This window comes from Montipora foliosa, chromosome 8 (genome assembly GCF_036669935.1).
Source record: "Montipora foliosa isolate CH-2021 chromosome 8, ASM3666993v2, whole genome shotgun sequence".
Taxonomy (NCBI): Eukaryota; Metazoa; Cnidaria; class Anthozoa; order Scleractinia; family Acroporidae; genus Montipora; species Montipora foliosa.
In genome coordinates, this window is record NC_090876.1 from 52,549,563 (window position 1) to 52,564,562 (window position 15,000).

The 15,000-nt window shown below is 39.1% G+C and overlaps 1 protein-coding gene across 1 annotated transcript in view; it reads left to right on the plus strand.

Moving 5' to 3' along the window:
* Nucleotides 1–15,000, plus strand: part of LOC137967996 (polycystin-1-related protein-like) — a 92,167-nt gene that overhangs the window by 35,765 nt on the left and 41,402 nt on the right. Inside the window, exons 9-17 of the mRNA XM_068814609.1 lie at nucleotides 1,761–1,893; nucleotides 2,012–2,104; nucleotides 4,156–4,296; nucleotides 4,616–4,812; nucleotides 7,461–7,685; nucleotides 8,212–9,115; nucleotides 11,332–11,470; nucleotides 12,079–12,193; nucleotides 13,942–14,043. Of these exons, the coding sequence (XP_068670710.1) occupies nucleotides 1,761–1,893; nucleotides 2,012–2,104; nucleotides 4,156–4,296; nucleotides 4,616–4,812; nucleotides 7,461–7,685; nucleotides 8,212–9,115; nucleotides 11,332–11,470; nucleotides 12,079–12,193; nucleotides 13,942–14,043 (2,049 nt within the window). The remainder of the gene's footprint in view (nucleotides 1–1,760; nucleotides 1,894–2,011; nucleotides 2,105–4,155; nucleotides 4,297–4,615; nucleotides 4,813–7,460; nucleotides 7,686–8,211; nucleotides 9,116–11,331; nucleotides 11,471–12,078; nucleotides 12,194–13,941; nucleotides 14,044–15,000) is intronic.

Below are 15,000 nucleotides of genomic sequence, written 5' to 3' on the forward strand. Positions count from 1 at the left end.
CTCATAGCACTCGATCACAACTATAATTGTTTTCCCACTTCCCCCTCCAAAACAAAAATATATATATTTGTACCATGAGGTGACAGAAAGAAAATCATTTCCTGTTTTTATAAACAGTAGAGCATGCATTTTAATCTTTGTTTCTTTGTGGGACTTTCCCTAGAAAAATTGGATAATTTGTTTACATAACATCAATGGCTTGAGATGACTGTAGATGTGCTTATGGTTAATATCATTTTCCACTTGTACACCTAAAGTAAATAAGCTTTGTTTGACTTGGATTTATTGCACAGTAAAAGTGTAAGAACCTACCCCAAACTTTTCAGGTTACCTTAGAAGGTTCTTTATTAATTAATGTCTGAAAATCTGGACTAGTTAGCTATGCAACATGTTCTGTCAGTAAGACTCTCTTTATAGATTAAAAGGTGGCTGCTTTCGTTGAAAGATAGCAGAATCTAATATGAAATTACAATATTTTTGCATTCTGGTTGCGATAGAAACAGTTTTTAATGCGCTTTTCTCTGATTTCCCAACAAGAACCAGATCCATTTGCAAGCTCAAACACTGCTCAGGGTGTCAGCACAAACAAATCAAACATACAGGTTACCACTACTAACTAAATTAAAAGTTAATTATTTGTTTCGTATCAGAGATAGCGATGACAATCATTGCTTTTTTAAAAAAGTAGGTTAGCTTAAAAAATTAATTATGTTTCATAATCTTGTTGCGGTTCCACCAAACATGTAGTACCAGTATATTACGTTGTTGATAGGAACAGGGATTCAATATAATTACAGAATCTCATGATCAGTATACTCAACTTTACTACCAGAGGGTGATTTTAAACTGGATTAGTAACATCTAAAATATAGCATAGCAGTGGATATTGCCTCTTTAAATGGTTGTGAGATCACAATAGCTATGAATAAAACGAACAAATACATACAAGTGTGATTTTATTTTTATTCTGTTTTTATTGTTTGTTTACAGTTCAAAGCCCGTGAGCGTTTGATCTTCACAGCATTTCCAAAACATCAAACATGGTTTAATTCATGGATTTCCAATACAAAAATTTTTGTTGTCATGTTGATGCTCCCCTTCTAATTCTCCTTCTTCGATCTTCCACACTTTCTTTGCTGGAAGAAAACTGTGGTTCGAACTGGTACGGCCGAATCACATTTTCAGGCATATTTTCATCATCAATAGAAAGACTTGATTGAGATGAATGTGAAGAGGTTTCGTCATCAGACATTTCGAAGCAACTGGAACTAAACTAGCTTAATATACTCACTTCTGCAAGCTCGCAAGACTTCTCAAGCAAAACAAAAGCGGCGCGTAAGCCCTTCGCTTGACGTGTGTGGTCCACAATACGGTGTCAATGGGTTTCTCACCCAAGGCTACAACAATATCACTGTTTAGTCTTCCCAGCCAATTACATCTAGGCTCAACTGACAGTCAACCAATAACATCACGAATAAGTTGACCAATGACATCTACAAGCGGAGTTCTTACAGTATCTACTGACGTTACACAAATCACTTGACTCTGAAGATGACTTCCGCTCAGGTTGTCGAAACGTCAGTCAATGTCATCTCAAACAGTCCTTCTCAGGACTACACTCACCCGGACAATCGGACTTTACTTAATGATATGACTCCTGGGTTCAAACCATTTACAATAATTTTGTAACATCGTTATTATAAATTATATGGATTTGGCTACCAGTATGAGCGTAACAGCAAGTGTCCATCTCTTCACAGGGATGGGGAGTTTGATGTTACTTTGATTGCTAGTAATGCCATTGCTGAAGAGACGGCATCTATCACTGTTTATGTTTCTGATGTGCCTGAATGCTTTGCCCCTGAAGTTTTTATAGCTGGAGATATGACAGAGGTAAAGTTGATCTTCAGTTGTCCTTTTCACTTGTATGAATGGCGTGGGCATTAAACCTGTGCATACTGACTTACTATCATCTAGTCTGACTTTTGACTCCCCAAATTATATTGTGTAGGTGTATCGTTCCCAAGAAATGCGTTTGGAACCCAATGTAATTATGAACTTGTCCAGCAGTATGGTGGTAAAGGAACTGCATTATTTGTGGAAGGTGAGTTACGTTTATCTACTCCTACAGTACACTGGTACCCATAAAGAGATAAAGAGCATAATTTACCCTATGTGACAGTACAGCCCAAAAATAATGCACGCACAAGAAGTTCTTGTGCCGCAAGAACTTGCAAGCTGGCACAAGAAGTAAAAGTGCCATGTTTTTGCGGTTTACCCACAAGAACATTCAAAGTGCAAGAAGTCGGGAAGCTTTCTGCAAGAAGTTATCGGTCTTTGCCATAAACTAGCCCAGACCAAGGGACTTTAGAATACAAATAGCATCATCCACGTGTACATACTGGAGGGGAGGGTATAGGGATCCCTAGGGATGTGGTCATTGATGCTGTCCCCTTCAGGGTAAGAAAAGTGATTAATGGTGCACCATTTTGAGGAGTATTTCTTAAGGACCATGACTACGGGGTGACATTGCAAATTTGGGAGGGAAGGGGAATTAAAGGGACCCACTACGCAACCCAGATATATTTCCTTGACTAGATTTGACATGACAACATCGGGATTTTGTGTGGTGGAAATGAGATCACAGGAAACCCTGGGTTGGTGAGGGCCTGTGTATCCAGCATGTGTACCAAAATGAAGGGGAAAAGGAAGGAAAGAAAAAGAAGGGAACTTTATTTAAGTGTCTAGTCGATTTAGCACTGGATCACTAATTGGGGATACTGTAAAGTGAAATTAACAATCAATGCAAATCAAGTCAAATGTTGGTTTTTGAGGAGAAGGGAAACCGGAGTACCCAGAGAAAACCTCTTGTTACCCATGTGTGACGCTGAGTCTAGGAATCGAACCCTGACAAGACAGTGTGGCTTAGCAAGGCCAGAGAATATGACAGTCCAGAGTTCTGGGTCAACCTGGTCCCAGCTGATACAAGGGTTGTAACCGGCCCTGTGATGGAACTGCTATAAAATATTTGTAGGCAAAGAATGTTAACCCCTTAAATTTGGTAGCTGCTGTGCTGATTATCTGTTGATATTTAAGGAGCTCAAGGGAGTGCTGAGGATACAAGGTGACGGGAAGTAGCATAATTATATGAGGTATAGGTGTCCAAGCATTTGTGGAAAGTGTTGATGACAGGCTTGCGTTTGCCAACCATTGTCAGAGGGGAAGTGGGGCCTGCAATTGAGTCATCAAGACGAAGCTTGATTTTGGGAGCCTCGGGTTGACTTAAAGAAGTGGGGAGCAACAAGGAAAAGTCAGTGTACTCACCCCGCAATATTTTGTCCTCCAAGGTGTTATCCAGAGGACGCTGGAGCCCCAAAGGCATTGCAACTCCCTGTCGACATGGTAGTGGGGTAGTTGTGGTGAATGGCGCAGAACTTTTTAGGGTTTCAAGGGTGAAAAACAAGCAGTTGGGAAGGGCTTGCTGTAGTGACTGGCGAACTGTTTCTATAGTATGGCTGCGATCTGAGCATCCGTGCGAAAAGAAAGAGGAATTATAATAATCCATAAAAAGCCATCTACCATGCCACTATAATGTTTTACAAAACGATATTGTGTAGAAGACTCATCTACATCTACATGTTCCAGCACTTGGCAAAATCCCTTTTTAACTTATGCCGGTTTCTGCTTCAGTGGCCTCATGCACCGTAAGCCTTTTTAGAGACATCAGTGTCAAGCTGGCCACTTCTGCTGGAGAGAACAGGACAGCCACAACACCGGGGACTACATCCAGATCCCTACTCTTATTGAATACACTGTAGTGTGTGGGTTCTTTATGTCCCACAGGGAACTTATGAACATGTAGAAGGTATTTGTGAGACAGGGCCTGCGGTTTATAGTCCTTACCTGAGAGGACTTGATAGTCTAACCATTTGCAAATACAAAGGCAGCACTTTCTCCTCAGTTATTTTAAGATCCTGATTGTTGATCCGGCCGGGGTTCAACCCCGTGACCTCCTGCATGACAGCCTGATGCTCAACCAACTGAGCCACTGGTGCAATGCAATGCATGTCTGCTTTTGTAGACATGCATGCACTCTACATTCTTATAATTTTAAGTCTTTTCCATTTTACTAGTTTTTCTTTTCATTCATTTCAGGTAAAGAGGGTTGATGATGGTGATGGTGGTGGTAATGTTGATGATGATGATGATGATGATGATGATATCGATTTCACAAAGCGAGTGCTCATCTTTCCTCCACGAACACTGGTGTATGGAAATTATGAAATCCAATTAGAGGTACAGTAGTTGTGTTACTGGTGTAAGAAATCCAGGACTGTCATTTCATACCCCCTTAATTTCGAAAAGCAAGATTAATCACTCACTGTCCCCATTAACCCTTTGACATCCAAACCGGCCTAAACCGGCCAGACTTAGTATTTTACTCTGTCCCCATTAAGTAGTTAACACTTTAAAGTCAATGTTTTTTACCATCTATGCAATTCAGAATTTCTTGCCTATTTGAAATGTGTGGGAGATGACCCTGGAGAACTTTTGTATGGAAAATGACCATATTAGACTGAGATCAAAATATAATTTGGTAAAAATGAATTTTCAGGTAACAATTATTATTGCTGGCAAAGGGAGGCATGTGTCATCTAAGAACACAAGGCAGGTTAAGGTCACAAAAAGTCCTTTGGTCGCAGTGATAAGTGGTGGATCAGAAAGAACCATTGGGAAAAAGAATGGGAGGATAACCTTGAATGCCTCATCCTCCCATGACCCGGATTACCCAGATGAAAATCATAAACTTCAGTGAGTGATTTCTGTAACATGCACTTCATACGCTTTTGTAAGTTAATTTTGATAATTCATTAATGTACATGGAACACAAGTCATAAGCCCAACAAATTTTTTTTCTCCTGACAGATGTACAGTAGCTTATTCTAGCTTACCGATGTAAGAATGTGGCATCTATGCCACTTATGTCATTGGCTTGGAAATATTTGACCTTAAGAGTTTTTTAAGGTTTCTTTGGTTAATCGCTTTACTCCCTAAACACAGCTTCCTGATTTTACCTCAAGTACATGCATGCTCTGATTGGCAGATTTAGCAGGCCTTATTCCAGAGCATCACCTGCTTGACTTTGAGGTCTGCTACCTGCTTGATTTGATTACCAAAAAAAATTTAAAATTAACTGGCTTACCTTTTTCTCAAGCTCTACTGAGCCCTTTTTCCGCTTTAATCTATGACCATATTATTATTAGTGGAACTGCAAAAAATGGTGGCATAACTCAATACTTCCCTGTCTGTGCACTGGGCTTCTGATAGGATGTGGAAAAAAATTAAAGATTATGCGGAAAATTTTGGCCATATTATGCGTAAACATGCGTTGATTATGCGGAAATTACACCGGATTATGCGGAAATTTGAACATTTATAGAACTAATAATAATAGGCCCGTCCAATGTATATACATGCTTATGGTAAATCAGGACTCGAAATTGCGACCAATTCAGTCACTTTTTCCCTTTGCGATTAAGACATCTGGCCGAGTCGCCAATTTGCGACCAGCATTCACGGTTAAAATAAAAGGGTTAGTAATCGGCATTTTGCCAAAACGTTTGCTAAAAGAAATAAAGCGATAAAAAAATATTTTGTTCCTTGTCATGAATTTTGTTTCAATATGGAGATATGGAGCAAAATTTTGTTGTGGTTGAACCACGATCCATTCCCTCGATCATTCACCATTTTCAGCGGTTTTTTACACATATACGTATTGCAGGCTCTTTGTTTTGTACAACTTTACCAGAGTTACAAAATGATGCAATTTAATTTGCCACTATAACTTGCGGCTAAATTTCCACACCTTGTATCTTTTTTAAAAATTTCGAGCCTAGGGTATGTTATGAAAACAGTTTAACTAGAGTCCAGGCTCATTGCCGAAAAATGAGTGGAAACTGCTTACGAACTTTCATCTTGCGAATGAAATGGCGTTTTTTCTTCAATGTTCAGGAAAATAAGTGTTTCAAAATAGTCAATCTCTTTAGTTTTTGTGTTTGTGAGGGTGGTAAGCAGCTGCTTTATCACTAATATCAGGCATTTCTTCAGTTTTATGCGGAAAATATCGTAATTATGCGGAGGATGCGGACTTAAGGGAATTATGCGGATCTGCATCGCCGCATCCTGTCAGATGCCATGTCTGTGTTTATTTGAAAACGAGAAGACCTTTTAGATCTTGTAACTGCGCTTTGAAAATTTATCTCTTTCCTTTCTATAGTCACAATGTAGTGCACATTCCAAAGTAGTCCTTGATGATTCATTGATTACTGTAAACACAAAATCACCTGATCAATCTGTAGCACAACAACGACTACACATAAACTTATTGCACCATCATTTATAGCCATGCAATCTCTGATTGCACCATCAGCTGTAGCTGTTGTGAAATTTGTGATGACCTAATGGTCTTAATTAATCTGGAACTTTCTTCAGGATGTGTATGGGTATGGACGATACAATAATAACAGTATTCACAACTTACAGCTTTCTTTCTTAAAAGTCACTATTAAATTTAATTGTTTTTCGAGACAAGTAAAGGGCTAGCAAAGTAGTCACATGAGTCACATAATTCAAGAATTACCGGTACATTATTTATCCACACATTCCATGGATCGACACATTCCATGGATGACGTACACTGTAATGGCTTTTTATGTATTCAATACTCGCTTCAAATCAAGCACTTCAATAACACAAAAAGGCAATAATTATATTTTGTACTAAATGAAGAGTAGAATATTCATAAAATTTTAAGTAAATTAACATTTTAACAGCTTTTGGCAAATTAAGACGTAATCCGATACAAAATCGAGCAATTTCAGTTTTTAGTGGACAAAAATCTGGTACCAGAATAATTTTAAGTATCTTACAGTCTTTTTTACATTTCCTGAAAGCTAAAGATATAAATATTTGCCTGAAATAACACCGAAAACAATTTCCCATGGGAACGAGAAAAATTAAATTTCAACGTTCAGAGAAATTGTGCAAACACAGGTAAAATTTCATCATCAGTTTCATTTCACCAGTAGTTTCAAGTGTTTTTTTACGAAGTTCAACAGTTGTTTTTGACGTTTGGTGTTGATAGGAATTATTATTTTTGAGAAGATATTTAAAACAATCGTACAGAAGTTAACAATACAATGTTTATAATCTTGGTACAGGATTTTTGTCCACTTGTTACTCGAACCTCTGGTGGATTCCGTCTTAACATCATAAGTTGCGTGATTGGAAGTCCCACTGACTATATGGCAGAGGGGAAGTTTAAGTCTGCTCATTGACAAAACCAAAACAAAATAAATAAACAATGTGCAGAGCAAGAAGCACGGTCGGCCCATGGCCGCACGGTTAATGAGGCACCTGTTGACGAAAATCATGTTTGCTTTTCTTGTGTAAACAAACAGGTTTAAGTGGAAGTGCAGATCTCGTGGAAAGAGTACCTCTTGCTTCAAGGCATCAAGACTTCCTGAAATAGATTTTAATCAGAACATTCTGACCTTCGACCTTGACTGGCTGGTTGCAGGTGCTGCACCTCACTTTGAAGTTGCAGTCTCAAAACAAGATGATCCCTTAAGTTTTTCAGCTTTCCAGACTCTACGTATTGATGGTGATGATAACACAATGCATGTGTAAGTGTTCCCATTCATTGATTTGGGGACATGGGTTGGGTTCAGTTCTCCTTCATCCACTTCATCAGATGAATTATTTTCATACAACCTTTAATTTAAGCATTATTACCAAGGCTGTTGCCTAACAGGAGCCCGGTAGCCTGGGGCTCTCAAAGAATAGCTCTGGGCGCCTTAATTTTTCACAGCAACACCTTTCACTTCATATGTTGGGCTCCTAAGTTCTCAGCCTTTAGCTCTGAGGGCCCCTTTAAAATTTTCTTAGGCAGCAGCCTTGATTACTATAATTAATTTTAACAGAAGTTTCTTTATGCCATTGTTCTACCTCCATTCTCTTCTGGTATACATAAATCTGTAAGTTAAGGCACTTTTTGAGCCTTCCATCTGAAATCTTTATTTTGCAATTAATTTCAGTTAAAGTTATCTCTTTTGTCTGAGTCTTGGTTTGGCTGGGGTTAAGACCATCTCTGACCTCCTACACCAGAGTCAATTCCCTTCTGACAGGTCTGCATCTGTTTCTTTTTTCCAGGTTTTCTGATTGTCTTCAATGTGAGAAAGGCCCGATAAATCCAAGCGAATCTTTGATCATCGGAGGCTCTTGTTTGTCCTGTCCTTTGGATAACCAACAAAAAATAAAATATAAGTGGAAAGTGTATGAGGGTGGTAACACAGCAAAAGGGAAGACACAGGATTGTCCAGAAGATAATCAAAATGGACCTAGTGGTGGTGGTGGTGGAACCACACCAAGTCAGGCACCAGTTATACCAATTACTAGTTCAGATTCTGAGGCAAGATTTTTCTGGGGATCAGTTTGTCTTGACCCTAAGCAAATCCTGGCCTCATCAGAATCTTCACAAGAGAATTCCACAGAGCCTAGGGAAAGGTGGGCAAGTGGACAAGGCAGTGGAACAGGAAACGGAACAGGTCACGGATCAGGATATGGAACAGGGCGTGGCACAGGTCGTGGCACAGGTCGTGGCACAGGTCGTGGCACAGGTCGTGGCACAGGTCGTGGCACAGGTCGTGGCACAAGTCGTGGAACAGGTTATGGAGAAGGAACAGGGCATGTGTCAGGAGATATGACTGGGCATAGTTCTGTGACACACAAAGACCATGAAGATGATAATAGGACCCGTCTACCTGAAGCCATTAACGATCCTAGATTACTTAGTTATCGACCATTAAGAGTTTCAAAAAGCCAAACAACCACTGGGCTTGGTAGGCCAAATTTTGTGCTGCGGGGTGGTTTTCTTAAGGATGGTCAAAACTATATGGTGGTATTTGAAGTTGAGGATAAGAAAACAGGGAAGAAGGGGACATCTTCTACCAAATTCAAAGCCAGTGATAGCCTTAAATGTGGTGATTGCAAGATTATGCCATCTGTGGGGGTCACATTGAAGACAACGTTTCAGTTGTTGTGTTCAAACTGGAAGGTAGGAGTTTTTGTGGAGAAAATAATTTTGACCTGTCAGTAATTAATTTTATGAATTTACAGTGCCACTGAAAGTATTGACCCCTTGAGATAAGCTAGGCAATAATTGATACATAGTGCATAGCGCTCATGCACCACTGCGATTCCTTTCAGAGTTTCTGGCAAAAAAAGTTCTTTTCTGTAATGTCCTTTAAATTGAAGTTGTTTAATGAAAAACACCTTGTCAAAATTTTCCTGCATCAGATTAACGCCCGCGTCGCCAGTGGAGGGTAGGTGCCCAGGAAGCCTGGGGGCTGAAACCGAAGTCACATCCCCAAGGCGCTAGAACACCCGACTGGCCTGCCCAACCCGCAACCAAGCCACGAGCCCCCCGCGCCAGGCCCCCATAAGGCACCCGTCACACTTGAGCCAGATAGCTCAGTGGAAACAAAAATAAAATAAAGAAAGAAAGAAAATACAAAAAAAAGAACCCAAAAAAAAAGAACAACACAAAAAAAAAGAATACAAAAAAAAAAGAACACACAAAAAAAGGAATACAAAAAAATAGAACAACACACACACACACAAAGAAAAAAGAATACAAAAAAAAAGGGGGGGATAGGGAGGGAACGCCGAGAACCACTAAACTCCTAATCCGACTTACAACGCCACGCCAACAGAGCAACAAACACGCTGCAAGCACATTGGACAACAATGCATGCGCTAAGCAGGAATACCGCTGAACCATGTTAGCCCCAGGGCTCCCACAACCTAAAGAGTGCGGCAAACGCTACAAAAAAACGCATAAAAATGCTAACAAACGCCTGCAAGGCGCTACTGACCGGACTAACTCCCGGTCGTGAACCATGTAACTATAACAAACGCTACAGAACGCACCAAAACGCTGAACAACGCTACCAGACGGCCAAGACACTAACAACCGCCTGCAAAACACTACTGACCAGAGTAGCTCCTAGTTGTTAACTATGTTAAATTTCATTTAACTATATTTAACTACATGTACATGGTGTTACTGCGGTTTGCTTTTCTGCACAGCATCTTTAAAATCTGGTCAATTTTTGGCATAACACATTTACATGTAGGTAAATATTCCTGCAACAGGGATAACTCTCAAGCTAAGTGTATATCCCTGTTAAATAAAGTGTTCTTTTATGTTGTTATGATACTTACATGTACATGTTTTACTGTAGTAGTTGTTGAAAGTTTCACATGTACTGTACTGGCTGCTTGCCTCTACCATACTTTGTTGGGTTTTGTTCTTATTGTGCTGTTATCTTGGAGTTACAGTAAGTGCAAATGTGTTGCAATCTTCAGTGTTCTCACCAGGCCTGTGCCCTTGTGGGATTCCCGCAAGAAAAATTGAAATGGTGCATTAAAAGCCATGCAAATGCGCCCACTTGGGCGGACAAGGATGCTACAAGCAAAACAGGCTTTTACTCTGAGTAAATTAGCAATGCCTTAATGGTCAAGCGACTACTACAGCTCTTTGCTTCTTCAACGGAATGGAAACAGTTTATGAAAGTATTCAAAGCCTTCAATTTTATTGACTTTTGCCATGCCTTCGTCAGCGTAGCACAGCTTTGACATCTTGGCTGCCATATTACGTAGATCAGGTAGGCACTTTGTGTAACAGATAATTTAGAGTGCCAGTCTCATGTGATTCGTCATGGGACAGAGAAAATTAGATTCATTCGCTCTGAAGTACCAAGGTTTTAAGAAAGTATAGAAGATCATCGAAACACTGGTGAAGAGGACTATGAAAAGGCCAACGTAGCAAGCAAAGATCAAAAAACTGTTTCACTGAAGAAAGACCATGTTTTTCGGAGTGAGTGGCTGTCAAAATAGTCATGGCTTGCCTATGATGCCGACAAAAAGATCATAACCTGTAAGATCTGTCTCGAGGCAAACAAATCAAATGCATTTACAATGTTGTCGAAGGGGCACCATTCCAAGAGTTCCAATTATAACATGCCTTGATTATATAGACAGAGAAGTCAGGAAAGACTTTTTCCTCCCTAGTCACAAAGTGCAAGTAACTTGTCCCACTTAAGCTCCTGCAGGGCCCCTGTTTTTCAGGAAAGAGGGCCTTGGGACTCCCTAAAACAAAATCCTGGTGAGAACACTGAATCTGTTGGACTTTTAAAGTGGCAATCTGTTGCATAATCAAAATGTAAAAGCAAATTGTTTTCATTTGGATGTTTTTACTTGTTATTGCAGAGTCGGCGACCAGTGCAGTACCATGTACATTACACCATCAAAGATTACAGTGTCAGGGGGCCATTTCTCATCTACTCTGGGTTCAAAGAAGTCATTACATTTGTGTTACCATCTGGGATGACTTTGTTCAATAGGACAAGTATGTACTGTATTTGTTATATTGATGATTCAAGACGAATTCTGTCAACCGATATTGTGATATCACTGAATTTTTTCCCCCAGCAGCGTACACTCTCATTGGTTACTTTGAGGTGACATGACATCTAACAATAAAGCTGTTTCCCACCAAAAGTCTCTGAGTGGGCAACAGTACAAAATCTATGACGTCAGAGGGTAATAGTGCACTGTTACTCGCGAATGTTGACCAATGACCGCCGTTGCTGTTGCTGTTGCATGTTTTTATTTTTGTGCTATATAACAAATCACTTAATGACTGGTCCCTCGGAAAACAGTTCATTTAGTTCCCTCGGGACCAGTCATTAAGTGTTTAATATTGCTCAATTATAATTAAACAATCAAAAAGTATTAATGAATTAATAATAATATTAGTAGTATTAGTAATAGTAATAGTAATTGATAATTATTGTTAATAATTAATTAATTATATTCTCATGAATTACAAACTCATCTTGCAAATAATAAATTATTGAAAGTAGATTATTATTGTAAATCATGCGAAGGATGGATGAGTGAATTTCATCAAAAGTGTGATGTAACTGTAAACTGGCTATAATATTGTCATTTCAGTTGAAGTACATGTGGCAGTAGCTGATGGACTCAGTGCAAACCGTTACTTTAAGCCACTCCAAGTGCAAGTGAAACCTCAAACAGCACCAGCAGGTGTCAGTATGGAAGACATCCTGTGAGTAAACTAATTTATAACCAGTGACAGCTCATACTTGTCCAGGAAGTAACCACTGTATAAGGATAAACTGATAAAATTATTACATCTGACACTTTGGAAGCCCAAATATTAAAATGCATGTTGTATTTAAGCTGATCTTTAACCCATTCTTCCCTAACACAGTCCCTCTTGGTGAGTAAAAATCATCTGGCATTAGACACAGTTAAATCTGTTAGTCTCACTTTCAGATGGGAAAGGGATACATTATTTAAACACCAATGAAATACCAAGTGAGCTTTCGCGCAAAAACATGATTATCTTCACACGTGAAAAGGTCACTGTTGCCATGGACCTGGTTGTTCAAAAGCCGATTGACGCTAATCCCAGATTAAAAATTAACCAAGAAGTTTATTTCTCTACTCTCTAATGCTGTTCAGCGCTTATATTTGGAAAAACTTTACATTAGAAGAAGTCACTCTTGAAAAACAAAAATAAGCTAAAGAAACCGTCACCAAAAAGTTGAAAACATGCAACAAATGTTTAGGCTAATCCTAGATTAACTTAATCGGCTTTCGAACAACCAGGCCATGGGTACATACAGCTGTAGGAAAGTCAAGCCTTTTGATGCCTTTTGTGAAATGATTTAGTATTTCATTGGTGTTTATAATTATAATAAATAGAATATTACATGGCCACATGGAGATACAAAATTTCACTTATTGGCTGCGCTCACTGGTGAAATATTTTTCAACGCTCAAAGAGAAATTTCGTATCTCTGCGCGCCCCTATAATATACTCTCTATATTGGATATCCATGTAGTTTTTGAGTGGGCCTACCTGTTGTTAAAACCCTTTCGCCCCTAAAGCAGCCCCCATTGACATGTAAAATCAGCTGGTGTTAGTATCACCCAACTAGTGGACTAATGCAAATCCTGCATTTTGATTGGCTACGCTGCTAGAGGACTATTAGTAATAGTCCTCGAGTAGTGAAAAGGGTGACACTTTCATTCGTTTTATTCCCAAATAAATATTTCTTCAACTTGCATTTGCTAACTTTGCTATTGCCTTTTCTGTCTGACTAGTTGGGTGATACTAAAACAATTAGACCATTCGCCCTCAAGGGCCACGATTCAATAGCCCATTCGGCTTTGCCTTATGGGCTATGGACCCTTGTTAATGAGTCACACTCAGACCGAAAAGGGTGAACACCTTTCTGGCATTAATAAGGCTAATCTGTTCAACAACCAGGAAATTTTATCTCAAAGTATCATTTAATTCCTGCCTTCGTACAGTGTATGAGCTGTCTCTTTGATTTTAGTAGGGATTTAATGCAGCAAAATTACATGTGGTCACTCATAAAAGAAGGGTTACACTGTTGTGAAGTTGGTGTATATATGTGTCATATTGCTCCTGGGGGTCATTTGTGATATATTATTATTTAATAATCCCAGCAGTCAGAAAACTGTACAGGATGTTTGCAAACTGCAAATCACTGCAGTCATTAATATGCCCCATAAAAGTAGTCTGGCATAATTATTATACTACCCCCACAATGGTGTTCATATTATTATTTTGATACATGTAGGATCAATTGAATGGAGAGTTTATGAGTGTAGGCAGCTACATGTAGTAGACAGGTTGAACTGCATAATTGCTTACATTTCGAAAATTGAACAATTGCATGCCCTCCTTGAAATTCCTAATACAGTAAGTACATGTATACAATATATACTAAGCAAAAATAATTTCATTCTTGCTTTACATAGTCTGAATGAGGTTGATGGTAGGAACCTGTCATTGCTACAAGTGGCTAGGGATGAACAAGGTGTACTGCAATTCATAACTGCTTTGTCAGTTTCTCTTAATAGGTAAGAATATTATTGCAGCTAAAATTGGTACAACAAAACAACAAAGTTCATGCAAGACATGCTCAAGCATCACTGGTCAATATTGTATTAATTCATTACCATTGCATTGTATTGTGCTCTCTTTAATATTATTTGTGTGTGCCTTATTAGTAACTTTTGTGTGGGCTTTTTTAATTATCATTCCTCAATTAAGTGTCTCATTTTCTGCGTTCTCCAGGGTTCGTTGTTAGTGTGCCAGCTGTGAGTGCATGCAGTTTTAAACAGATTTCTGGCACCAGGGGAAGCTTAATTCCAAACTCCAATCATGGATGCATTCATTACCTGTAGTATTGTTTTCTTTGGAACCTTTTTTCGCTATTGTGTAAAGAGTGAATCGTTTATTTAAATAGTAGTTTATCAGTTTTCATTTACTATTAGTTTTAGTTACAATCATCGATCCCTCTCTTGGGAAAATTCAATTTTGCAAGATCAAGATCATTGCTGTTTATGGTTCAAGTAATGGTAAAGAAGCTAGGAAAAATCCAGATTTGAACTAGCTCCAAACCACGAACGTGCGATTAGCGAGGTTGTATATGTTGCAATTCAACTGAGCTGTCAAACCATCTGCGAGCTAGTCAATTGTGTCCCATAAAATTTAAAAGTGTGATGGAAAATATTTGAATGTTAAACTAGAGGCCTCTCTCTTCACAGCTATCTATTAAGTTAACCCACTCATGGACAAACCTCAAACACCCTAGGTTGCCCCCCATTGACAAGTAAAATCGTCTTGCGGTAGACAGAGTAAAATCTATAAAGTGTCATTCTCAGGGGTGACTCATGAGTGGGTTAATGGGGATCGACATACTGTAGTTTTTGACTGAGGTTACCCCTTTCACACCTCAAACGCCCTAGGATGTCCCCCGTTGACAAGTAAAATTGTCTGGCATTAGACAGAGTAAAATCTAGATAATTTATATG